The sequence below is a fragment of the Rhipicephalus microplus genome, chromosome 4 (genome assembly GCF_043290135.1).
Source record: "Rhipicephalus microplus isolate Deutch F79 chromosome 4, USDA_Rmic, whole genome shotgun sequence".
Lineage (NCBI taxonomy): Eukaryota > Metazoa > Arthropoda > Arachnida > Ixodida > Ixodidae > Rhipicephalus > Rhipicephalus microplus.
In genome coordinates this window covers 63,052,502-63,078,282 of record NC_134703.1, presented here as the reverse complement: position 1 = coordinate 63,078,282, position 25,781 = coordinate 63,052,502, and the positions used below count along the sequence as shown (strand labels likewise).

The 25,781-nt window shown below is 45.7% G+C and overlaps 1 protein-coding gene across 1 annotated transcript; it reads left to right on the top strand.

The window, feature by feature from the left end:
• Nucleotides 1-23: 23 nt before the first annotated feature.
• On the top strand, nucleotides 24-24,907 carry Nup205 (nuclear pore complex protein Nup205). The gene is made up of 6 exons (XM_037423852.2): nucleotides 24-2,722; nucleotides 6,642-7,246; nucleotides 8,755-8,935; nucleotides 12,606-12,872; nucleotides 19,682-19,909; nucleotides 23,945-24,907. The coding sequence occupies exons 1-6, from the start codon at nucleotides 158-160 to the stop codon at nucleotides 24,734-24,736; spliced, it is 4,638 nt and encodes a 1,545-aa protein (XP_037279749.2). The 5' UTR covers nucleotides 24-157; the 3' UTR covers nucleotides 24,737-24,907.
• The last annotated feature ends 874 nt before the right edge of the window (nucleotides 24,908-25,781 follow it).

Below are 25,781 nucleotides of genomic sequence, written 5' to 3'. Positions count from 1 at the left end.
ACCGGCTAGCCAATAAACCAACCGTTCGAAACACGCGTCAAGCGTCAGGTAGCACGTTCGAAGATGCTTCATGTATGTGAGTAGTTCGATAGCGTACGGCCCAAAACTGACCAAAGCGTGAAGTTGTACCTTCTGGTTACGGCCAGTCGCCAGCAAAATGGCCACCAGTATGTCCAGCACGGCGCCTTTGGTCAACATGAGTTGTTCTTCACTGTGGACGCCATACAAAGACCTACAGCAGGCGGTAGAAGCGGTGCTCGTACACAGGGATGTCGAGGCCGTGGCGGACTTCGTCGCCGCGCTTCGACGTCATCGACGGGACTTCGCTGCATTGCTGGTTAACCCATCGCGATGCACCCAACACCGCGACGCCGTGTCGCGGGCACCGCAGGACGGCATCGCAGTGTCCGGTAAGGCGACGCTGCAGCTGCTACCGCAGGATGTTGTGGGTGAGGCGTTGCTGCTTAGCGAAATGTTTGAGCTCAATGAGCTGGCTTCCTTGGAGCTGGTGCTGGCGGCGCAGCAACAGTTGCCGCTATTTCCCGAGCTCACTCGTGGTCTTGTAGCCGTGCTACTATATTACGATGGCCGGCGTGCTCTGGTAAACGCGCTGCGAACGTTGGTTCAGGTCACGGAAGGCCGCACCTGGACTGTCGGGCTGAACGCCGACGTGTTGGCCACCGTCACCAAGTACACCAATGGCCTTCGCGACGAGGACGGCGTACTGGCACGCGCACTTCAGCTTCTCGATCGCTTTGACTATGCGCGCGAACTGGACATGCTGCAAAGAAACCGCGCCCTCGGTCCGCCGCGCTACCGTCGGCAGGTGCTAGACATGATCCAGGAGACGCAGCAGTCTCTGGCGGAAGTGGTCTTCTGTTGGGCCTGCCAGACACCGCTCTCCAAGAGCGACACCCTGGCCATTGTGCACTTCCTGGCCCAGCGAGCGCGAACCGCTGGCGACGGCGCTCTCGATAGCGTATCGCTCACGCTGCTGATGGCACTGCTCTATGCGCTGGACACGACACCGCTGTTACACGACGCCGATTTGGCCCTGGCACTGCATCGCGAGTTCACGGCCCCGCAGCAGGCGTGGAAGCAGGAAGCGCTCTTCAGCATTGCGCAGTTCGCCTGGTCACTCAGTCTGCGGGCCACGTCGCAGCTGCCGGCTGCGGCTGGCTTGGAACCAGAGCTGACTGTCTGCCTGGAAGAAGACGAGCGCCTAATGGATACTGCTATCGATAGCCAGGTGTTCTCTGCACTTCGGCAGCTGGTGGTGCGTTCACCCTTGTTGCACCGCGAGGAGTTCTTCCTTAAGAAAGTACACGCTCTTCTAGCGGACTTCGTAGCCCTCATGCCACTCAAACTAAAGGAACTGCGCAACCAGGGGGATGAGGCAGCACGCATTATAAGCACGTACGCTCAGAATGGGCAACCACCACCTGTGCAATTACCGCGTCACTTTGAGCAACTGCTGGAAATGGTTGCCGAGCTGTACGCACAAGATCCCCTTGAGCTGAAATTGGCAGAGGACTTCTGGATAGAAAACCCCGAGGGTGGCCACAGGCGCCAGCTGGCTAAATTCGTCCGTCTGGCGGGTGACCTACTCCAAACACCACTTTTTGTGCCTTACGTGTCAGCCCTGAGCAGCCTGTCGCGGTCTCGCGTTGGTGCGCAGCACTGCTTTCAACTTCTCAAGAGCAATGGCCATCTGGCAGGTTCGCAGTGGAGCCCTGTCTCATGGGACAATTTTCTTGGAGCATTGCGCAAGTACTTCAACTGCTTGCACCCTGAAGGTTCGTCAGAGACATATCGAGCCCCACAGCCTATTTCGGCTCCTGAACTCCGTGCACTGGTTGCCATGCTCAAGCTTTTAGAGACTGTCGTGCAGTACGATGAGCTCGCTAGGTTAACCCTTGCCGATCACCCACATCATAGCACACTGGCTCTTCTGGCTGGCTTGATAGGATGTGCAGTGCCTCCAGAACTAAAGGCGGCCCTACTTCATGCTTTAGCTGCCTTTGGTGCAGCCCCCGAGTTGGCACCACGCATCTGGCAGCTGCTAATGCCTTGCCTCCAAGGGTTGCGTGCCGAGCTAGAGGAGGTTGAAAGCCGCAATGAAGAATTTCCCATCACCGCTGCTTTGTTGGTTCTTCTGGCTGCACTTCTTGATCATCTTTTAGGGCCTGGTGCCACGCTTTTTCTCGAGCATGTGCGCGAAGCTGTGTTTCTGCGCCTCAATGTGCGCGCCTATAGACATGCCGCTGAGAAGTGGCAGCTGGCGGCTGCATGTCTGAAAGTGCTAGGCAAACCTTGTGTGGAAGTCTTGTTGCTGGAGTACCTCGAAGACGGGGGCGCACTGTCTCTTCTGCTGCAACTGCTTGACGAGGCTGCTGGTGAGCTGGGAGACCCTGCAGAGGCCAGCCTGTGTGCTCTACAGCTAATTGAACGAGCTCTGCATTTGCCACTTCGCGAGCGTCCGGGGTGTTCTCTGCACCGCCTGCTGTTGACCACCACTAACCCACGTACCCAACGCCCCGACTGTGGCCGTGTGCTGGCGACCTACGTCATCCATGGGGCTCTTCAACCGCGCCATGCCCTGTCTGCGGCACGCATCTTGCTTCAGTTGTGCATGCAGCCGTCCTTGGTTAGCCAAGTAGAAGCTTGCTTCCGGGCTGACAGAGTTCAGGTCCTCATGCACGGCTTTGCCGAGGCTATTGAGGTAAGTTGCTTCGAGCACATGGTTACTTTTCGATTACCAAGTGCTAATTTTGCTAGTTGTTTTCGAGCACTATGGAGATGCGCATCACAGTGGGTTTGTTAGAACGATACCTTTGAATGCATTCTGCTGCTGCATTTCAAGCACCGTGCTCCAGTTCTGAAGCCCTCTCATCTGCAACCTGAGATCGTGAGACAGATTGGCCAGAGTCATGCAATGTGGCTTCTGTTAGTAACATTAGCGTGTCTCCCATCGTATCACTGTACAGGTAGTGCCTCAAAGCATACACTTCCTCTACAACTGAAAGTGCTTATATGGTTCCTTTTCTCGCATTCACTTGCTCTGACTACTAGCTACAGTTCTGGCTTTGATACACATTTCATTCCTGATTCAAAAGTGGGTGTCACATTTTAGCAACTTGTGTCGAATTGTAGTGATGAGATCAATGTAACTTAACTAAACTAGCACTTGGCTATCAGCAGGTCAGCACATGCACAACTCATACATTTTGAATGCATGCTTAATCACTGATTTGTAAATAACTAGATTTGGTTAAAGTGCACTTTTTGATCATGGTAGTGGTCACCCAACATGTCAGTTTTGACGGTGCCACTAAAAAAGGCTTGTCCATCGCCTGGTAATTCTGAAGATCGTTACAAAGGAAGAAAAAAAGATGTCGGCTCCACCCACAGTGTTAACGCAGTGTTAACACTGCACTTGTTTACTGTAATTGTCGGTTTGGCATTCAATACATGGGATCTTTACAAACAAATGTGCTTAGCTTCGTTTATATTGAAGTCATATTATGTATTAGCTGGTAAATTATTTGGGGTGAGCATGGTTCGCCTTAGGGGACAAGAATTTCTTGTCAGCCAAGAGGTGTGCGACGGAGCCATAGGCCCTGAACTTATAAGTGAACCTCGCTTTTCATTGCACCAATGATGTCTTACAGGCCAACTCTAATTTTTTTACCACATAAAAGTGATGGTCGTTTTGCCCCTGAGATGCTGGTATCGTAAGCCCGGTAATAGAAATACCCAGCAGATAGAGAAATCAGCAGAAAATTAGACCGCCTGCTGCAGTCATTACAGCTCCATTTTTCTGCCTGCACTAATTATAACTGCCAATAATATCAAGTTTTTTTGCTACAAAAAATTTTACACTGATTATGTAAAGTAAACTTTTTACACTGCCTGAAACTTCGTTTACGTTAGCACTCTCTAGATTGTTAATTACCAAAGGCATCAACATGGTTTCTGAAGCTTCAGGACCCATCTAGGGGCATTGAACTCTTCATGCTATACGAATTGCCTTGAGCTAACAATGATTGTTCACTTGCTCATAGGGATGTGGTGAACTTGCGCTTAGCTATAGGCAATTCTTGTGGTGACATCTTAGTAGCTTCACTGCTGTGACTTAAGAGGGAACGTCAAACTCACTCCTATATACTATTCATCTGCAATATAATAACATTACAAAAGTTTTGCAAAAACAGTATGATTTCAACCGCTTATCTATGCTGGTAGAGAACCATTCTTTTTGTGATGCGCTTCCCCATTGCCACTTCTTTTGATTGGGTCTCATGGATCACAAAGAACGTCTTGGCAGGAATTTTTTTTTTATTAGCCATTACAGCATAACTGAACTGAACAAGCAGAATGTGCATTACGCAACAACCACTCGCAGCCAGCTCTCCCTTACAGTAGTTGTTTATGCTTTTAGCTTAAGTGTATTTAATACTTTATCAGTACCTTACATGGCCCTCCTGGGACATTGCATAAAAGGGGCAGTATAGCAAATACGTAACAGAGATGATATACATTGTACCTTTTAGAAGGTGAAATACCAATTAGTGCAAAATGCAGCCAAACTCACTATCGTAAAACATACAAAAAAAAGCAATAAATGGTGTGTGAAGGAACGTATTATTCAAAATATAATATAAAAGCAACTAATTAAATAGCAGCAGTGCAACAGAATCTTAAAACGAGAGGGTTTTCTGCAAATAAATGTATCGAAAGATGCCAAAGAAAGTAAAAACAAAACGGGTGATAAAGAAAAACCATATCTGTAAGAGTATTATAGGCATGGATGAAGATGTTGATTTTCATGAGCAATATAGATCATGCGGAGTGGGAGAAAAATTTGCATTTAGGCAGCTTGACAAAGCTCTCACCCCTATTATCTTGAACTTGTGTCAGCATTTGGCCACAGACGTACTGCTAATACATTAGTAGAATATACATGTTGTTTTCAAGAAATGTATCTAATATTCTTTAAAAATCAGCAAAAGGTGCTATTTGCTCACTGTTTTCACAGTTGCTTTTTCTGTAACGGCAGGCATCTTAAGAGGGTTGAAGACAGCATTAGGAACAGTTTTTAGGAAAGTTGGATTAATGAAATATTTAATTAGGGGAGTTAGGCAGTTAAGTCGAATGGAAGAATTTAACACCTTCATACGAAGAGCCCAGCCCGTTGGTGCTTTGAGGTTTCGGACAAGTGGCATCTAGTAGTTACTGCAAACTAATGAAATTCTCCTAAATTTTGCAACGAAACCAAAACCAAAGGTCCGATGAGTGCAACAAGCAGATGACTACAATGATGTCACTGTTCAGAACAGTGGTTACAGGGGTGCAGTTCTTTCCCTTTCATTAACGTATGCATGTCATGCGTGCTGTAATTGCAAGTGCAGCCCACACACTTGTACATTGGAGTTGATTAATGGTTGATATAACACCACTTTCTCATTTTGAACATTTCGGACAAATGTAGCAGTTGTGCTCTTTTGTGTTTTGGTTTCGCTGTAGAATTTAGGATAATTTCATTAATTTGCAGTTATTAGTCGAGTTATTTAAGGTTAACAGTGCAAAAAAAGACATGGTGGACAGAAAAAAAAAAAAAAAGACGGGACAAGTACTGTGGAGCATAAGTATGCACAACCAACTAGCCCAGTCAACCACTTTCCTATATTATTAAAGGCGCCCCGCCACGATGGTCTAGTGGCTAAGGTACTCGGCTGCAGATTCGCAGGTTGCGGGTTCAAATCCCGGCTGTGGCGGCTGCATTTCCAATGGAGGCGAAAATGTTGTAGGCCTGTGTGCTCAGATTTGGGTACACGTTAAAGAACCCCAGGTGGTCGAAATTTCCGGAGCCCTCCACTACGGTGTCTCTCATAATCATATGGTGGTTTTGGGACGTTAAACCTTGCATATCAATCAATCATATTACTAGAGGCCTCTTTTCCGAAATCTCAAAGCTGGAATGGGTTCTTTGCATGAAGGACTTCAATTCTCCCATTCGACTTAACTGCTTAACTCCACTAATGAAAAAGTTAATTAACTTTTCTAATTGCTGTAACAAATGATGTCTTGAACCGTCTTAAGATGGCTGTCTCTACAGAAAAAGCAACTGTGAAGGCAGCGAGCAAATAGCGCATTTTCCTGAATTTTTAAGAATATTGGAATTATTTCTTGAAACACCTTGTATGCCAAATATGTACGCAAGTAATTGAAATAAGGGTGCATACTATGATCATTCAGAAAGTAAAAAAATAGGGAGGGGGGGAACTACAATGAATGAATGTTACATGATCCTGTGTGCATCTTTATGCAGTAGACAAATTTATTAATTTTTAAAGTTTATTTCAGAATAAAAGTAAGAAAGAAGAACAAAAGATCGCAGAACAGAGGATAAAAATGGAATGTATCACCGAATTCATTCTATATGTAACATTGCTTTAGCTGGTCAAATTTGAAGTAATTAGTTTGTATGTTCTCTTTCATAAAAGTGATTTAACATTCTAAGAATGAGAGAACACATCAGATTTATCCTAACATTCAGGTTTAATAATCAAATTGAATCAGAGTTTAACATTTCAGAAATATGCCATACGCCAGATTGAATCTTGTTGCACGCAAATCAGGTACCCAGCCTGGAGCTTCCCATTGGCCACGAGGACAGCTGGACGCCCGACGAAGTGCGGGCGGCTACAGCTGGGATGCTGTTGCAGCTTCTGTTGGTGTGCCTACAGCAGCAATCCACAGAACAGCCGGGCTGGGGCTTGGCACAACTCCTGCTTCTGGGGGGTGCTGAGCGCACAGCCTCTCTGCAGGAGCCCGGAGTAGGAGGTCAGGCACGCACCTGTCTGCACGCCCTGCTGGCACTGCTGGAACGGCCACCGCCGCACCGCAGCAGCAGCAACAACAGGAGCGGCGCACTGCTTGCACTTGGCTACCAACTGTTGTGGGCGCTGTGTGTTAGGCCTGCATGCGGTGGGGACATGGCTTTGCGCTTCCTGCGCTCATCGAGGGACTTCTTCACCCGGCACTTGGAGCTGTTGCCGTCGTGGCCACCACCACTGGCACAAGCCTGGTTTGTGAGGCTGCTGGCACTCGAGCTACGTCTGGCAGCCAAGCATGGGCCTCGCTCACATGGGCAAGCTTTGGTGCAGTTGCTGCTGCTGGATCGGCGGCTGCTGCGCATGCTGGATGGCACCAAGCAGCCTTCGCAGACTCCTGCTGTCAAGAGGCATGCTCATTTGTCATTTCTTATCACTGCAGAGCCATAAAGCCTTTTGCTTGCCTACGTTGGTTTTACAGCAAGCTGTCAGCGTGATGAGAGGGCACACTCTCTTAGTCTTCTTTGCTCCCCAAACACAGTATCCTTTTAGCTTTGTATAGCATAGCAAGAGGATGGAAAAGCGAAGCCAGGATCAGAACAAGGAGGGCAAAATGAAGCATAGCCTAGCCTTGCATAGCAAGTATACCAAGAGGGCGGGAAAGTCCACCACGGGGGTGTAGTGGTTAAAGAGGTGGTTCCATTAAATTTTTAGGCTAAAACAAGCCTCTTGTGGGTTTTTTCTGTATGCTAGGACACTCCACACGAACGGCCGGACACAGAAGACGTTTAGAACATATCTTAATTCACCTCTAAAGTGTACCTAAATGTTCACTCTACCGACTGAAGCCCATTGCAAGCGCATCCAGAACTGTCATAGCTTCGTAGGAAGGGTGACGAAAGTAGCAGTGACGTCACACCCGATCTGTTGTGAGCATACTCGTGCGCAGGTTCCCCCTTCACGGCAAAGAAAGGTTCATTGCAGCGCACCCCCTTCCTATTATGTCAGTGCATGGGTCTGACTGCGCGATCTTTTCCGAAGTCACAGTGCCCCCGCCCTGTTATGTCAATGTGCGGTACGGTGTCGCAATAAACATTTAGTTTATTGGCAAACTACGATTGTGTAATACCACCATCTCGCCGCTAGATCTTAAGTGGGACAGTATCGTAAATTCCTAAGCTAGTGCCCCTTTCTAGAACTTTTTCCTGGCAAGTTGGTTCGTAAGTTTGCTGATTTGTGGCGCAATGCTTGGAACATGGAGACTGGAATCGTCTTCCTTCCTTTTCAGTCTTCATGTTCCAAACATTGCGCCACAAATAACATGTTCAACAAACCCCCCTCCCCTTTTGCCACTTTTTTCAGCCTGCTCTCTGCTACCAAATATTGCTGCAGCAGTTTCCAGGAATGAAAGTTCTGAGAGTCTTTAAGATATGCGCGTGATTTATTAGTACCTTTATAGTGTGGTGTCTCGGGATAGCATTCAGGATAAGAGAAATTGTCTAAACATTTGAGGAACGTTTTCACCCCTTCATTATAATGTGAAATTTCACACGAAACACTGTTGTAAATTAGAAGAACTTGTTGCTGGGCTAATCGGTACATATCTCTGGGGGTGCTTCGTTTGTCTTCATGTGGTACCTAGGCGTCTAGTATTTTCCTTTGAAACTTTGTAAATAGGTGTGGCCCGCTAAATATGTGCCATGGAGGTAAGGACAACAACCTTGTTTAAAAGGGGGGGCCTCTCCATGAAGTAGTTCGGCTTCATTGCTGCAGCAGTGATTCTCTGTCAGCAGGGCATTGCACACCTTCTTTCACTAGTGTGTTTCAGTGTTGACATTGGGGCTGGTTATTGCCATTACACTCTGTTGGTGAAGAGGAGAAGGGCCTCACTGGTTGTTTTTGAATGCGGGCATTTCAGACGGGACACATCTTTCGATTTGCTGGATGTGTCGCAAGTGGATTCCCTGTTGTCGTCGCTGGAACAGCGGGACCCTTTGGGTGGTCCCCGCAAAGTGGATGTTGCGGCCCTTCACCAGCGGCTTCTCGAGGACAGTCATGCCCTGCTGGCCATCGGCAGCAAGGAGAGAGTCCATCAAGAGGTCGGTGCACACTTACTGTCTCGAGCTTGTCTGTATAAACTACCTTTAATAAGAAATCCCGCAGAGGTCCCGCTAGATGCTGTCAAAATCTCCGACTTTCCTACAAGATAGTGCAGGATATTGTCACCAGTGTTTCCTTGTGTATTTTCTCGCTTTCCAGATGTCTTCTCAATAACAAGTAAAAATTAAGTAATCTGCCCTTTTAATCGGTGAAGGGCTCCATTTGTTTTTTTAGCTTCAAGAAATTTAGTTGGCCCGTGGTGACCAAGTTTCAAAAAAAGTCACTTCGAAATCTCTCATGTCAAGCTCATTTCTGCATGCAGAGGTAATGGGGGGAAATTAAAAGTGAAACTCACAGTCTTTTTCTTAAAGCAATGATTGTGGCATTGCGGAGTTGCGTATCTAAGTTGATTCATTGTTGCACTTTAAGTGTCCCTTTAAATGGGGCAGTAGTACATAACTTGCGCCCCTCATTTTTTAGTGGATAGTCATAAAGTCTATAACAATGGTAAAAAAATCTGAACCGTATAGCGCCGATTGTTCCCAAGCACTCCTGTAAAAATTCGTAGGCAACCTAGAAAGCTGACTGGGCTTACTATTTCAGTAAGACAAGACTATACCAAACTTGTTACCCGCCGTTGTAGTTTAGTCGCCACAAAGGCATAATGCATCTGAGCTCTAGGTCATGGGTTTATATGCGAGCAGTCGTTACACGTGTCTGCTGATTTACTTTTATTTGCCGAGTGTTAATATTACATCCTTTTTTTTTTATACCTGCAAGGGCAATCTGATTGTCAAAAGACTGTCTGAAGTTTTGCACATACACTACAGTTTGACAGATTTATAATGAACTTGAAAGTGCCACAAAACATCGTCATTATTTGCTGTATTTTTTGTTCTGTTCATTTATTGTAGCCACTCCTGAAATGTCTCAAACATAATACAGCAGTATCTGTAAATAAATGAATTATATCAGTACTAGTTCATTGTATAGGGGCTCGTCTTTAAAGGAGTACTGACACACAATTTTTCGGTTATTGTTCTTTTTTGCGTCAAATGGTGGGCCAAGGCCTCAAGAGCCTAGAAAATGTGCTGGTTAGTTTGACTGTGCCTTGAAAAATGATTTACAAGGTGTTTTTAAAAGCTAGTTTCGGTTTATACTGTACCCTGACATCACAACGTGGTGTGAGCAGCGCCCCCAAGCATTGGTATGTGCATACGCAAGTTATCGTGACGTATCCCCGGGTGCCTGCGGCTCAGTTGTCGTCTGTAGGGACCTCCGTTGGAGCAGGCAACTCGGGATTGCCAACACGCTTCAAGTTGTTGCCCAGGGTGACACGTTGGGACGACATCACTTCTTAGGCGCAGATCTTTGTTGACAATTTGAAATCGGTCATCAACTGCATGCTGTACGTGTAAGCGTCTGAAATAAAGTGGAGTGAGCACAGCTTACTCCGCTTGGTCGGCGTCCAGTCTCCGCTCTGGCCGCGGCACACGAAGTCGACCCATGCTTGTCTCAGCGCCGGATCGGACGGAAATCGATGGAACTTGCACCTATCCCCCGTTTCACTAGCGCAAGACTTCACAGGGCAAAATATCAGTGTCATGGCCACAGATTCAGATCAAATCACTGCCTTGCCCTCTGAGCAATGTATATTCTGTACTCACAAGGACGCACAATACTCTAGACTCCGCTTGCTCGCCTTACAGGTTCGCTGAATGATAGCGACCGCAAGCTGCGAGCAGACAACCAAGAAGGCGACGCGCAGCCAGGCTGCCATTTGTTGTTTTTTGATGCCTGATGTCATCCCAACTTGCAAGACTGCTTCGTGAAGTCACCGAAATTAGTACTGTAGCCTGACATGAAGCTAGTGCTGATGTCAATAGAATCGCCAAAAAAATTTCACTTTAACATCAAAACAAAATATTTTATCCGCATTTGCCGAGCTTCACACTTCCTAAGAGCGATCTCGGTATACAGGAGATTTTTATGGCAGAATAAACTCGCCTTCAAAAAAAGGTGTCAGTACTCCTTTAAAAATGTGCCCTTAGCAACCAAGTCAGTTTTTTTTCTGCAGATTTTTAATCAATATTGTTAACAACCCCTTTTGTGACAAGTTGGTCCTTTTCGTGTGTCAAGCCCATTGCATTCTCACGAGTAAATTGAACTGCTTTTACCATGAACCGGCACCTTTTCACTGAAGCACCATACCGCCACATGGAACCAATCATTCCTGGCTAGTTGCATGCTGCATGTCGCCTACTTCACTCAGGCAGTCAGTGCCGGGCCGTATGCTCTCTAACCTATGTGCGTGTTTGTGTGTTCTTTGTGCATGCTTCACTCCGGACAGCACATGGGTGAAGCGAGTAGCCCAATCATTCAACACGATGCAGATGAGCATTTTGCCCGCAACATGCAAATCGTCTCGCATGACGCGGTGGCTTCGAACTAGTGAATGGCAGCATAGCATGCTTGTACCGCCGTCAGTCAGCATAGCTTATGCCACACGAGCCGTAGAGCCCATAGCTGTAGATGACTGTGATAAGGCTGTCGGCGATTAGTCATAATGGCACGTTCATCCCCAGCTGCCGCCTTACCTTCTCTCTTCTTTTGATTCTTATCTATGAAGGCGTCGCGGAAATTATAGAAAAAAGTCACAATATATTATTGATCAACTGGTTCTGCCGTTACCCAAAGACAGAAGACCTCTTGCGCCACATTGTAGTATCAATGAATTTAGGATCACAGGGAACTTGTATGCGACAGAAAGTTACCGCTTCTTGCATTTGTGGATTCTTGAGTTCCAAGGCATTGTTTAGTTCGTCATAGCCGGTTTAGATGTGGTTGTAGCTTCAGATGAGGTTGTCACGTGTAAGATGACTAAAAGTCTTCATGCTATCTTCTATTTTTTTTTTCTTACCGCCATGCTGTCTCTGAAGAAACGCCATAAAAGTGAGCAACGTCACTCAGTGTCCAAAATCCTCGCCGTTGTTTATGTTTTCGTTGCAAGTACACTGCAGCAGGGCACTCGCATGTGTATGCCTTTCTCATGAGTTGAAATGCCTGCTTTAACTTTGTATTTGCTTTGTTAGTGTCATATAGTTACTACGACTGCGTTAGAAAGGTCCATTGTAAAATTAGGAAGTTTTGAAAAATATTCACTATGTTTAAATGAAGTTTCAATAGGTAGCATAAAATATCATAAGTGTGCCAAAATATCATTGTTATAACTGCCAGGTTGTTATACATGCGATCGTTAGAAGTGCCTTCAAGTTCAACTGTACTGCATGCATATTAGTGTCATGTCTTTGTGCCAAACTTCATTTTGGAGCAACATAGAGGCTATGCAACCTTTGCCTATGTTGCCTTTCGCTTTTATTTTTGTTGATTGACAAAAGTAAATCAATAATTCGGTTCAATTTTCTAGCCACGTTAGAACTGCGTTTTTGCGGCCGAAATTTCAAAATGTTAAATTTATAGGTCCACGTTAAAAATGCAAGGTAGGATAAATAGGTCAAATAGGTCCAAAGTTGCCCCGTACAGTGTCTTACAATCATGTTTTCATTTAGGCATGTAAACTTCACAACAAATAAAAAAAAAAGGCAGCACTGGTTAGGAGTGTGACTGTTACAGTGTGTGCGGAAGCTGACCTTTTGAATTACCTTGTAGGTGAAAGCTGTGTTGCAAGCCGCACTGGAGCGCAACGCGGAGCACGAGCGGGCCTACGTGTCCCGGCAGGCATTCACCGCCTGGCAACAACTGGCCTCTGTGCTGGTTGTGTGCTGGGCATCACAGCTGGATGCCCAGCTGCTGCTGGAGCTTGCACACGAGCTTCTGTCATCGTCACGAACAGTGAGCGAGCAGGGGCCTGCAGCTGAACTGCTGCTACTCATTGTGGCCGCTCTGCGCCAGCGAAGCAACACTGCCGCCGATCAGGTAGGTTGCATTGCAGGCTGTCTCAAGCACAAAAGGGAGTTTATAATTGAATACAATTAAACGGGAACTGCACAAGAATAGAAAATACTCATCAAAACATCAAACTTCTACCCCCAAAATTCAGTAAACAAAATTCTACCCAAAATTCAGTAAACAAAGTTTATTTCACGTATTTTTGAACAGTTGGCTGTATTTTTGGTGGATTGTCAGCGCACGACGACTGCCCGCAAGCTCGAGCCATGACGTAAAATTCAGGGAGCACATGTTACTGTCTTCCTCTTCTCCACCTCTCCTTTCATCCCACCTTCCCCCTCCACAAAAGCGGTAATTCTTTACCCCCACCAGGAGCATTGTTCGCTGCAGGTGCTGTTCATAGTAGTTCCAGGATTGGTAGAGGGAGCTCAGTGGGTTGACAGATGTGGTAAATGGCTGGCATTTTTTGCACGCCTGTTTCCGGCGGATGTAATGTCACCTCTTCTAGTTCACTTTTTTAATTTGATTTAAGACATATGAGCATTGCCACCTCGGGCTTTAAATTACCATAAAAGTCGACGTATACTAAGAACTCGAGTACAGTAGACTTCAGTTATATGGAACCTGAAGGGATCAGGTTGAGAATATATGTTCCGTTTATTAGGAGTTTCATTTACTGGGAGATAAACGGCGTCACAGACTTTTAGTAGGAAAGCAGTTACAGTAGACTCTCAGTAAACGGAGCGTGAAGGAACCGGGAAGATATGTTCCATTTAAGAAGAGTTTCGTTTTACTGAGGGGTGAGCATGGGTGCAGAATGGAAGCCCAAAAACAAGCGTTGCAGAGACAATAGTTCCGTTTAAGCGGTAGTTTCGTTCAACAGATTTCTGTTTACTGAGAGTCTACTGTATATTAGAAGCATTTGTTCCTTTTAAAGGGGCACTAACATCAAATAATTTACGTCAGAGTGAGAGCTCAATGTATGACAACATCTAAACCGACAATATTATCAACAACAGTGCCCTACTTACCAAGAAATTAAGGTAAATGCCCAAGAACACATGCGTCGCAGTAGGACATTTTCAAAATGATCCCGATGACATCAGACGGACCGCCTACAATTAATCACTAGTAATCGATCTAGCTGCACTAAATGAAGAACCTTCCATGCATCAAGATACAGTCGAACTCGGGTATACCGAACTCGCCAAAAAACGTTTATTAGTTCGATATATGGCATAATTCGATATAGGCCCGGTATAGGTTTTGACACAAAGGCACGTAACAAACTAGAAGAAAAGTACTTTATTAATATGGTGGCTTACTTGCATGCCCTACTGTGGAACAAAATAGTCCCGGATTTTTTTCTGTGTCAACGACTTCGCTGCCTGCGACAGCACGCACGCCTCCACGTTGTCCAACGAGTCGGAGCAGCTGAGGCCGCAACCTTTCACATTCAAGCAATAACGCCGGACCAACGCAAGTGCACTAATCACTGCGGAGGATGTAGGTAATGGGCAGTCGTCGATTTCCATATTGCTGTCGCTTTGGCTCGTGGTCGGCACGACGTCTGCAATGTAATCCTCAGTAAGACGGTAAGTTAGGCCAGTTGGTTAGGATCCATCGTGAACTTACTTACAGCGCAACACCAGAAAAAATACAGGACAGAGAAGGAGCAAAACCATCGGGCATTTGCCCGATGGTTGATAATGCGCTGAGAAACAAACAAGCGAAAGGGAGATGCGCTGTGAATCATAAGAACAAGTACATCGCATGCGTAAAAAAAGCTGTGTATTTAACTCCATTATCATGTGGTAGAGACTATGTGGCACAAACGAAACGATGTGTGAATGTTTGTTTAAGGGAGCATGAGTTATCTCTTCAAGGGATTGCGCGACTTCATCTGCCGGAACATTGCAGGTCATGCGGTTGTCGTCCCATTTTTGAGAGAACCACCATCACCTTCAAGCATCCTAATCAATTAACAAGAGAAATCACTGAGGCATATCATATAAAGATTAGGGGTAGCAAGTGCGTTAGTGAACCATCCGTCACACTGCATGAAAAAGAATTAAGTTATTTAGGCCAATCTTGTTTATTGCCATGAGTGTGATAACGCTACCTCGGTGCACCTCGTATTCTGGGCATGTTGTGATGTAGGCTGCCAGTACCTATATATATACTTTTCACCCCGTTTCTTCCAATAAACAATAGTTGTGAGTCAGCGCCGTCTTTTCTTTCTCTTTTGCTCCTTCCCTGTCCTGTATTTTTTCTGGTGTTGCGCTGTAAGTTCATGATGAATGTAATCCTCATACTGTAATTGGCCCATAATGGGGACATCATCGTCCGCACTGACAAACTCGTCGAATGTCGATCCGTCGATAGCACCCGGGAACTCTGCCAGCTCGTTCCAAACTTCGGCGGAAACACCTCGGTGTCTTCAGTGCTGTCAGAATTTGGGGTGTCATAACCAGGCATGCGGAAGCCGGTATGCTTAAAGCAGTTCTGGATCGTCTCCTTGTTGACATCTGCCCACGATCTACTCAACATAGAAATAGCTCCGAGCAAGTCGATCTTAAGCTCCCTGCCGACACGAAGGTTCTGCAGCAGCATCTCCACTAGGCGCTTCCGATAGCCGGCTTTTATTGCGCGTATAACGCCTTGATCCAGTGGTTGCAGTACAGACGTAGTGTTCGGGGGCAAAAAACGCAGCTCGATGTTGCTGAAGGTCGTACTGCAGTGGTGCAATGAACAATTGTCCATGAGCAGGCACACCTTGCGATTTTCGCTTACCAAATCATCATTCCACGACGATAGCCATCTGCTGAAAAGTTCCCCGGTCATCCACGCTTTTGAGTTTGCTCGGTAGGTAACTGGAAGTGACAGCGCATTTCGAAAACACCGCGGTGCCGTGCTTTTACCGATAACCAGAGGTCGAAGCTTTTTTGATCCGTCTAAATTAGCTGCCAACAGCACGGACACACGAGCTTTGTTTGCTTTGCCACTGCTTGTCTTGTCGCCATGACACGCAAGTGTCTTGTTTGGCAACATTTGCCAAAATAGAGTGGTTTCATCCGCATTGAAGATATCTTGGGCTATATCTTGCTGCGATATCTCGCCAGTTTTCCTCGAGCCATTTTTCTACGCTGTCCAGGTCCGCCCCTCTGCTTTCACCTGTAACAGCTTTGCCAACGATGTCGTGCCGTTCTTTGAACCGCTGAAGCCAGCCTGAACCGCCTTGGAAATCATTCCTGTCAAGCAGAAAAGCAAGGTCCTTGGCTTTCTGCTCAATCACAGGGCCGGACACTGGGATGTTTCCCGACCGAACGTTCACAAACCACTTGTAAACGGCCGCTTCAACATCTTCGTACACAGCAGCTCGCACACGTCGGGCGCCACGGGCACCTGGCCTTTTGTCCGACTTGGCCCTGATGTCTGCCTTGTTCTTCAGGATAGTACTCAAGATGCTCCTTGGAATTTTGTACGCGGCTGTGACGTCGGACTTCTTTTCACCGCGCTCAACCCGATTGATGATTTCGAGTTTCGCGGCGAACGGCAAATTTTGCCTCTTTGCGCAAGTCATGATGACAGCTCACCAATACAGTTCACAGAGCACCAACAGGCAACACCACAGACCACGCTGAATCGGCAACAGCAGGCACACAAGCATAAAGAAAGAAAAAATGGCGCTCACTTCTACCGCCTCCGCGCCTTGGAGAAAGCACGATGGCCTCTGATTGGCTGTAAGCGCTGCGTGCAAGCCAGGATCATTTCTTGGAGGTGGGTGTTCGCCCGCGCACAACCGGGTCTAACCAACTTTTTCTAGGGTGGCGCCGGCAGTTTTCCCTGCCACCGCGAGGGAGAGCCAACTTGCTAAGGCACTTTTGCGGCACATGGAGTTTGATATATCAGTTGTCGTTGCTATTTTCGTTCGATAAAACAGTAACTTTTGCTATATATTCTCAATGTAAACTTACCGTGTTTAGGAATTGTTCGATATACGGGATAATTTGATATAAACGGGTTCGATATAGTGGGGCTCGACTGTACGCAATAAAACGCTGCATGTTCGTTTTTGTTTGATTCATGGAAAAAGAACCGCCGAACGTTACTATGGGGAATGACGCAAGTGGTTCAAAAATTCAATATTTGTGTAGATACACTGCACAGGTGGTGCCATCTAGCGGGGCACAGTTTAACTAAAAAACGTCGGCATTCTCGAAGCCAATGGCGGGAAATCGATCAATGGCCGTTGTTGCTGCTGTGGCTTCTGCTGCTTTCGGTCTTCTGCTACTAGCGCAATAAAGCCAGGCAACGTTGTGCATGGCGACAGTGATGTAAGTCGGTCCGGTCAGTCGGCTTCTTGAGGCGGGTAATTTGAAGTGCACTAACCTGAATCGGACCACTAAAACGTGATTTTATTTCAAAATAGGCCCTTCCTTGGCACAAGAGTAACACTACGAGGTTTCTGGACCGCTATTTCAACAATCAACGTCAACTTAATAGTCGACCTACTTAGGGTCCCTTCAAGCAGCATTTTCGTTCAAGAGGTTTGTGTTTACTGAGAATCTGCTGTATAATACGAGGTCAAACTTCAGAGATGGAAAAAAAATAGTAATAAAAGGGAACAAAAAGTTACATGTCATACAAAAAAAGGAAAGCTCGGAGGAGGCATTCAGTATTAAAATTGGACCCACCCCTTCGTTTGTTGTCATCTTCAACGACGCTTTCTTTGTACATTTGTTTGTCCGACTAGTCATCCCAGAAGTAATTATCTATGCCATTGAGGGCATTCGAGATGTTGCACATTCTAAAAGACGATGCTCAAAGCTCCCCACAATTCATCTGCACAGTGTGGCTAATGCTAGTTTCAGCCACTTGGTCAGCGTCACTGCAGGCCCGCCTGAGCGCATCCGCCTGTGCTGACCACTGTGCATAGCTATGGGTGCCTTGTCATCTCGACAATGTATCGTTTGTTATAGAAATGTTGCATGGTGAAGTGCTTGGTCAAACTGGATAAAACTGCGACACCGATGACATGATCAAGGCTGCTTATGGTAGTGATGCAACAGGCCGATCAAGTGTTTCCGAGTGGAACAAATTGTTATGGGATGGAAAAGAGCCAAGTTGATGACGAGCAATGGTTGGCAGGCTGACAATGCACTGAGCCGCACCACCTTTGCTGTGATGTACTTCCTAACAAACACATGGCAGAATGACTGGTTCAAGCTTCTTCCTCTCACTGAAAAGGGTCATCAAAGGAGGACAGCATCACAGTACGGTCCAGGCCATTGCAAAGGCCATAATGAGGGAACTGAAGAGTCTTCCAGTTTTTGTGTCCCAGGCAGCCTTTCATGATTGACAGAGTTGTTGGAAACGCTGTGTTGATTTAGAATGAGCATATTTTGAAAACTAGCAAGACCATGTGCCTGTCTTGCCAATACATGTTTTCTAAAAAAAGTTCAGCCCTGTCATTACCTGTAGAAACCATTCACATCTACGTCAATGGCACTTGTGCTGATGCCACGGAAGCTTCCAAACTTTGAAGCTTGTTAAAAAGATCAGATATTGACTGTATTATGACCACTAGGTTTGTGCCAATATTCGAATGTTTCAAATGTTTGACTGAATGATGCAGTATTTGAATTCGCTTCGAATCGAATTTAAATTTTTGAAAATTTTGAATTATTGGAGACGAACAAATAGGTGCATATTAGTCCGCATGTAAAACTTTGTAAAGGTGGTTTTACTGCAGGAGAGGGGTGCTAAGCCGTGAAGGCACATAGTCAAGTGTATATTTGCGTTCGTCGCAGTGAAGTAGGGCTCAGCCGTGAAAACACATATCCTAGCAAAAATCCACACTGCCACGAAACCTCATTTGAAGGTTAAATGAACATGTTACCTTCACATCCATTCATCATTTTCAAAATTTTTTTATGTTTCAATTTTTCGTTCTGTCGGCTTATATGCTCTAAAAATAGTATATTTTATAGCATGACATATTTCACATGCTATCGCTTGCATTCTGCCGAATGTCAAATCCTGCTACTATTTAAAGTTGTTTCCACTTCATTTGATGAAAAAAAAAATGGCATTTGCACAGGTCTTGTCTCAATTAAAAAAATAATTATTGTGCAGGTTAGTTTGAGCATGATAAATATGCCTTTTTTTTATCATATGTGATATATATGCTATTCAAATTCGATTCAATGTTATTTGACCACAACCACTATTTGATTCGAATTTGCTTTGAACTTAGAATCAACTATTCGCACAAGCCTAGTGACCACACTTTGCGAGTGCTGGTCCATTTACCACCGAATACCTACTGAGGCACTCCATAGTAAAATTTGAAACGCAAGGGTGAGCACTGAAGAAAGCAACATTTTGTTCGACTTATTCTGGTGGCAGCGGTCAGTGTTTTGCCTTTGTGCTGTGTCTCTCTTCAAAGCTGCGGGCACGCTGCTTGAAATGGGGAGATTATAAAAAAAAGCATTCTTGGGCGCACTGTCGTATCAGCCGCATGTAACATTTTTAAACACAGGGTTTCACGGGCAGTAATGTTCCGACAAGCGGTCTTGTCATTTTGAGGGCTGCAAGCACCTACTTTAGAATGTGTACACACGCTAAAGTAGGCAGTTTTAGCCTTGAAAAGGGCAAGGTGGTTTGTCGCACCGTTGGCTTCAGTGTGTCTAGACTTTGGCGTCTTGTCAACCATCCATCTTTCCCAGAACTTCTACCTTTTTTTTTACACCAGCCGCATGACATGAAATAAGCTTGGTGTTTAACATTAGAGTCAATGAATGGTTGTCTGGGGTGTTTCCTGTACCTTACAGGTGTCACCCACATCTGCGCTGGAGCTAACCCGGTCCCTGCTACAGAGCCTGATTGTGTCCGGCAGCGGGCAGCAACGACTGCGTGCACACCTGTATGCGGCACTGCAGAACCTCCTCCTGGGCTGGCGGAGCGGCAGTGGCGAGAGGGCTGCCTTGGCTCACCTGGTGCAGCTGTGTGGCCAGCCTTTGCGACAGCTGCTCTGCCGTGATGCCACTGCCTCCCATGAGGTATAAAGCTAGCCAGCACGTCACTACTGGGTAACAGTACTATATACACCCGGCGACAACTGACCTTGGCAGCAGTGTGAGGGCTTTCTCGGATAATGAAACGCCTTGTCTGCGGCTTGGGGACACCGTGTTCAGGAGCAGGCAGCATCGGGGACACCATGTTTAGGGTGAGAACAGTGTGCAGAAAACGTGGTTCTGGTCTGAGAAATGAAAAAAAATAAATAATACTAATATTGTGTGCACTAATATTTTTTATTGAATGGCATCCTATGCTTGTATTAGTTTTATATAATGAAGTAAGCTATATGTATTTGAGCTAGGTAACTGTGAAAACTGAAAAATAAATATTTGTACTACAATTTCGTGGCATGTGGTAGGAAAGCATTTTGGTGCTGTAGATTCCAGATTACTGCCAAGAAAAGTTGTCGACAAGTACCGTTAAACCCGCGTATAGTCCAGACTTACATATAGTTCGAGGTGGGGATAGCAAACATGAGAAAAAAGTTTTCACCCTAATATAGCTCGAGAAAAATGGAAACCGAATGCATTTACACTCAAACCTCGAAATAATAAACCTGGATATAACGAATTATCGGTTATCTCGAAAGTAAGTGAGATTAGCTTTGTGGCAGATGCAGTGTTTAGGATATATGTTTATGTATAACGAGTTTTTGGATATAACAAAGTATTTTTGTGGCAGATGTAACATTGTTATAATGAGGTTTAGGTGTATTCACATGCTTTTTGATCGTCGTCTGACGCACTTCATTTGAAGGCTACCTCCTCAGAGACATCCTCCATCAAGTGCCATCAAAGGCTTTTGAAATCGATCACTTCTTGAAGGCACAACTAAAAAGAGCCTTGGAAATGCCGACCCAAGCTTGGGCAGTCCACTGCACAGCATAGCTGGCGAGGGCGGTTTCAGTCGTCCAGAAGGAGTACCGTATTTGCTCGCATAATCCTCGCACTCGCATAATTTTCGCACCCCTGAAATTTGCCACAATAATGTCGTTCGCTCGTTCCAGCCACTGATGATGGTAGCGTGTGCCTTCTGGCACCATCTCCTAAGCATAGAGCGTACTATTATTGCACTGAAATCCAATCCAAGTCAAGCTGGCTTGGATTGGATTGGCTGGCTGGCAAGTGACTGGCTGGCAAGTGCGCGTTGCGGCGTGATTTGTATGTTGTGTCTGTAATGTTGTTAGGTTATGGGGCGATACAGAAGCTACACGGCTGCTTTCAAGTTGAAAGTGATTTATCATGCACTAAACAACGGCAACGAAGCTGCCAATAGGCCCTTCGGAGTAGAAGAGTTTTTTGTTCCCTAATGGTGACGGCAGCTGAAAGCCACCAAGATGTGTCCTTCCGCGTGCCTAATAATGGGATTGATGGTAAACTTTATTTCTTCAGAAGGTAACTGTGGACGATTCTGTTAAATGGCCATCAGCCCAATACTTACATCCTTCGCTTACCTTTTGCGGATTCCTGTTGAGCGACAAACGCTACTGCGACCAACGCCCACAAGCTTTGCGTACGGTATTCTAATTCTCGACTATTTGATTGAGCCTTTTGTGTCTCAAATAAATCTTGCCTTGTGTTGAACCTGTGCTTTTATTGTTCTGCCGTGAGAATCCCGACTCGCGGCCACTTCGTTTTCTTTTTCGCTTTGTACGTTTTCATGGAAAGTTTAAGTTTTCCCCGCGTAATTCTCGCCCCCCCCCCCCCCCCCCCCGACTTAGCATCGGTTTTCCGCCAAAAAAAGTGCGAGGATTATGCCATTAAATACGGTAACTTTCAGCTCCCCAATCCTCATCCACTCCATATGCATGCACTTGAAATGGTTTATTTAGGCACACGTCAAGCGGCTGCAACCGAGATTTCCCCCCTGCGTGACGACGAGCTCAGCGTGGAAGTCAAGTCACGCAGCAGTCGCTTTACGGAAGTGACATCGAAGTGCATCGAGCATAAGTAGGTTTGTGCGAATATTCGAACGCTTTGTATATTCAAACCACTAGTTAAGTATTCGAATTTAAATTATCAAACATTTTCAAAGTATTCGCAATAAACAAATAAATGTAAATTAATTTGCTGGTAAAGGTTGCTTCACTGCAATGTAGGAGTACTAAGCCATGAAAGCATCTGTTTAGGAAAAATCTGCTTTGCCGCGAAGCCTCTTTTCAAGTTTAAAGGGGCCCTGCAACACCTACTGAGCATGGTCAGAAAACGCTGCCGATTGGTAGTCGAGGCTACCGAGAACACGTGAGGCAAATATTATAGCGCAGCACGTGGCATGTAATTCACAATAAATTTTCAAAGCTAAAGATTGCTTTCTTTTCTTGGCAAATGACACCACAAGCTCAAAAATCACTTGTCACAGCCAAGAAGAAATATACAACTCTGGTCACAGCCATTGACTGGTTTGAGCATGGCGCTCGTCGTTGCCGGGCCGCCGCAGGAGACCGCCGCTTGTCCACGAGTATGTGCGCGATCGCTCTAAAAAGCCGCGTATGCGAAAAAAAAAAGACATGCTCAAAATCACGAGGTGCGTGTGGCCTGTTTTCTTTCGCCGTGTAATTCCTCTTTGAATTGCTTCCAGCTATTTCGTCGGGACAAGAAGAGAGAATGCAATTGCAGCGTGCGACAAATTTTTGGAACTCCGCTCGTACTAGACTGATTCTAAAAACTTTGCGGTGGTAAACTTGTGAGGCAGCAAGCATGTTTACTGGCTCCATGGCTACTTGAAAAAGTGCTGCAGGGCCCCTTTAAAGGAACATGTTACTTTCAAATCAATTCTTTTTATTAAGCTTGTTATAACGGCTTATATGCTCCTAGTATAATAAATTTTAAGACGTTAAGTATCTTAGAGGTTACCATTCCCATACAATTGAAACTACTACTCAAGGTTATTTTGACTTCCTTTGAACAAAAAAAAATTGAAATGGAATAGGGGCTCTATACAAATGCCAAAGAAATATTGTGCAAGTTAGTTAGGTCATGATAAAATATTTCCACTTTTTTTATATGTCATACATACCATACGAATTCGATTCGAAATTATTCTATCAAAATCAATATTCGCTTCGAATTCGCTTTGAGTCTAAAATTCACTATTCGCACAAGCCTAAGCTTATGTATTGATGAGAGCCCCAGCAGTGCTTCATTGCTCTCTCACTAAGTCCGTCTATTCTCGTTCTGCAACAGAAAACGCTCCATTTTGTGGCCCCTGGAAGCTTTTCAGGCCGCAGACATCAAGGAGGGCTTCCTTTTTTATCCCTCAGCTGCAAATGCTTTACTCGTCTATGCAGCAAAGTTGTCTATGGTTTTGGCTGCTGCGATCATCTTTCTTTTCAAGGCAGCCAAATACTGCTTTTGGGGTCCTCACATAGTGTGGAATCATGGCTGTCGAAAAGTAGGAGTAATGCTAGTGTTATCCTAACGCAGGGACCTGACGGTGATAATAGTGCTGCACAATGCCAAAACCAAAACTGAATTTTTGTTTGAGAATTTCTGAAGTCCGATTCTAGTACCAGGTGGAAATTTCACGTAATAAAATTTAGGGAAAAAAAAACTCAGTATATGTAGGTTTTTACGGTGTTAATGAACATTTTTGTTGAACAACAATGGCAGAGTCTGAGCATCCAACGGCCTCCGTGAGCAAGTGCTCAACTCTGTGCTGCTCAGCTTTGAGGGGTTGAAGAGTATAATCATATTAGGAAGTTTTTTTATGCCACTGAATAATGCATAGCCTTGCTGAGACTGCATGGCAGCTCTGAGTCATCCGATTTTCCAAAGTAGTAGAAGTCACATCACATACTACTTTACTTCAGCGTTTACTTTTAATTTCAGTCCTGCATGGAGACCTTGCATAGACACTCCATGGTGTCTATGCAAGGTTACACAGTCATCAGTCTTAACATTTGCAAGATTTTATGGGAACATTGTATCCTCTATTTGAAAGTGCATCGCAAAGCCAACACTTTTCTTAGTGGCCACACTGTTCGACTTGCTGCAACTTCTCACGAATTCTGTATGCAGGTGACACAGATGCTCGCATTATGCGTGTTGGACACATTAGTCTCGCTGGATGCTAGTTCCTGGCTGGAGCATCTGCAACGAGACGGATACCTGCCGCAGCTGGTCTTGCCCAGTCCCGCCGGGCGGCCTCACCTTCGTGAGGCTCGCCTGGCACTTCTCGTGCGCATCGCGTCTTCGGGTGGTGCCCGCACACTCCTCGAGGCTGGCCTCGACTCGCTGCTCTCGGCTCCCGATTTTCTCCAAGGTGACAGGCAACCTGGGATGGAGAGCAGCAGCAGTAAGGCGGCACTGCGACTGCTTCTGGCTCTGTCAGCCACTATGGGGACTCAGTGGGGTGCACCGTTGCTGATCACACACAGCCAGCCCTTGGCCGAACTGCTAGCGCGGAAGGATCCATTGGCTGCGCAACTAATGGCACGTTTGGGGCAGCCTCCGCCCGTCCTGCTGCGCCAACAGGCGCTCGCACTTCTGGCGACGACGACGGACGAACCGTCCCTGGCCGTGCCGCTACTTGCGGTGGCATGCGCTTGTGGGGAAGACGAACCTCACCCGGACGAGGCCCTGCTTTCGCGCTTGATACGACGATGGGCTGGCAGTAACAAAAAGGCACACACGGAGTTACTCGAACGTACGGTCTACTTGCTGTGGCGAGGACACCGCAAAAGCCCCTTGGGACCAGACGCACGTGCTGCCCTTACTGATTGCGCCGAGCAGTTGAATGCGCAATCCAAATTCTGCCAAGCCTTGGTGCGCCGATTGCAAAGGATGGCCCTAAGTGTTCCACCTACCTGAGGCTTTATTCGGGAGTCTTTAGTGTTGTATAACATGTCGCGGGGTCATAAAAGCCCACTCTCTTGCATTGATAGTTCTATTGCTTACGCAGGCACTCATTTGTATAAATTTTATTGGTAGTGATGAGCGAGGTTCTGGCTTTTCACCAAATAAATTGAACTCATCATTTAATTATCTAGTATGAACATGCGTTGCTGTGAAATTGATACAGTTAAGACAGTTGATTTGAAAAATTTAGATGATATTCCTGAACAAAAATATGGTGCCACCACTTGGTGTGTCATGCAGTCACTCTTGCATTATCAGTTGGCTTTTATCTAGGCCATACTTTTTTCTATGTTTCCCGAATGTAAGCGTACACATCTATTCTCTCATCTTCCAAACAATGCCTGGACACGGTTCGGAAAATATTTGAACCAGGTGAGTCACTCCTAAATGCCTACCTTTTTTTTTTTCCTTCATGTTAGTACTGAAATCTTGATTACATGCTGCAGCATGTGACGTAGTCTGTACCTTGTGGATGGCAGTTTGAGTTATTTGTGAAATGATGCTGCACCCAACTAAACATGCTGCGAGGACAGGCGCAATGCAGAAAGCTGAAATGGCTCACTAGGCAGTCTTTGTGGTGCGAGACATGTTTCATGAGGTTGAGTCACTGGCTTAATATATCCTTTTGTAGAACACCCTGACTACGCACTGAATTTAATACGCGTGTCACACAGATGTTTGGAAGGCCTTTAAATCGATGGTCTATTGACTCAACTGATAAGCACAAGCTGCCACACATGCTGTTTCAAAGACCACTTAGAGTCGTCGGAGCACCCCACGACTCCACAGTAACGTCGATCGAAGCTGAAACAGCGTGAACGTGTCCTCTCGTTCATTGTACTCATACACACAATTAGGAAAAAGGAATCCAATCTGGATACTTTAAAAGCAGTACTCTCAAACCTCGATATTACATTCTGATATAATGAATTATTGGTTATAACAAAGTAGTAGTTAACAAATAGCTTTGTCATAGATACAGCGTTGCAAATAATAA

What these genes read in the sequence shown, in the direction of transcription:
- Nup205 (XM_037423852.2), top strand. Translation starts at nt 158, where the DNA reads ATGGCCACCAGTATGTCCAGCACGGCGCCTTTGGTCAACATGAGTTGT. An exon ending in GCAACACTGCCGCCGATCAG is followed by an intron (nt 12,873 to 19,681) that starts GTAGGTTGCATT and finishes TGTACCTTACAG; the next exon opens with GTGTCACCCACATCTGCGCT. An exon ending in ATGCCACTGCCTCCCATGAG is followed by an intron (nt 19,910 to 23,944) that starts GTATAAAGCTAG and finishes TTCTGTATGCAG; the next exon opens with GTGACACAGATGCTCGCATT.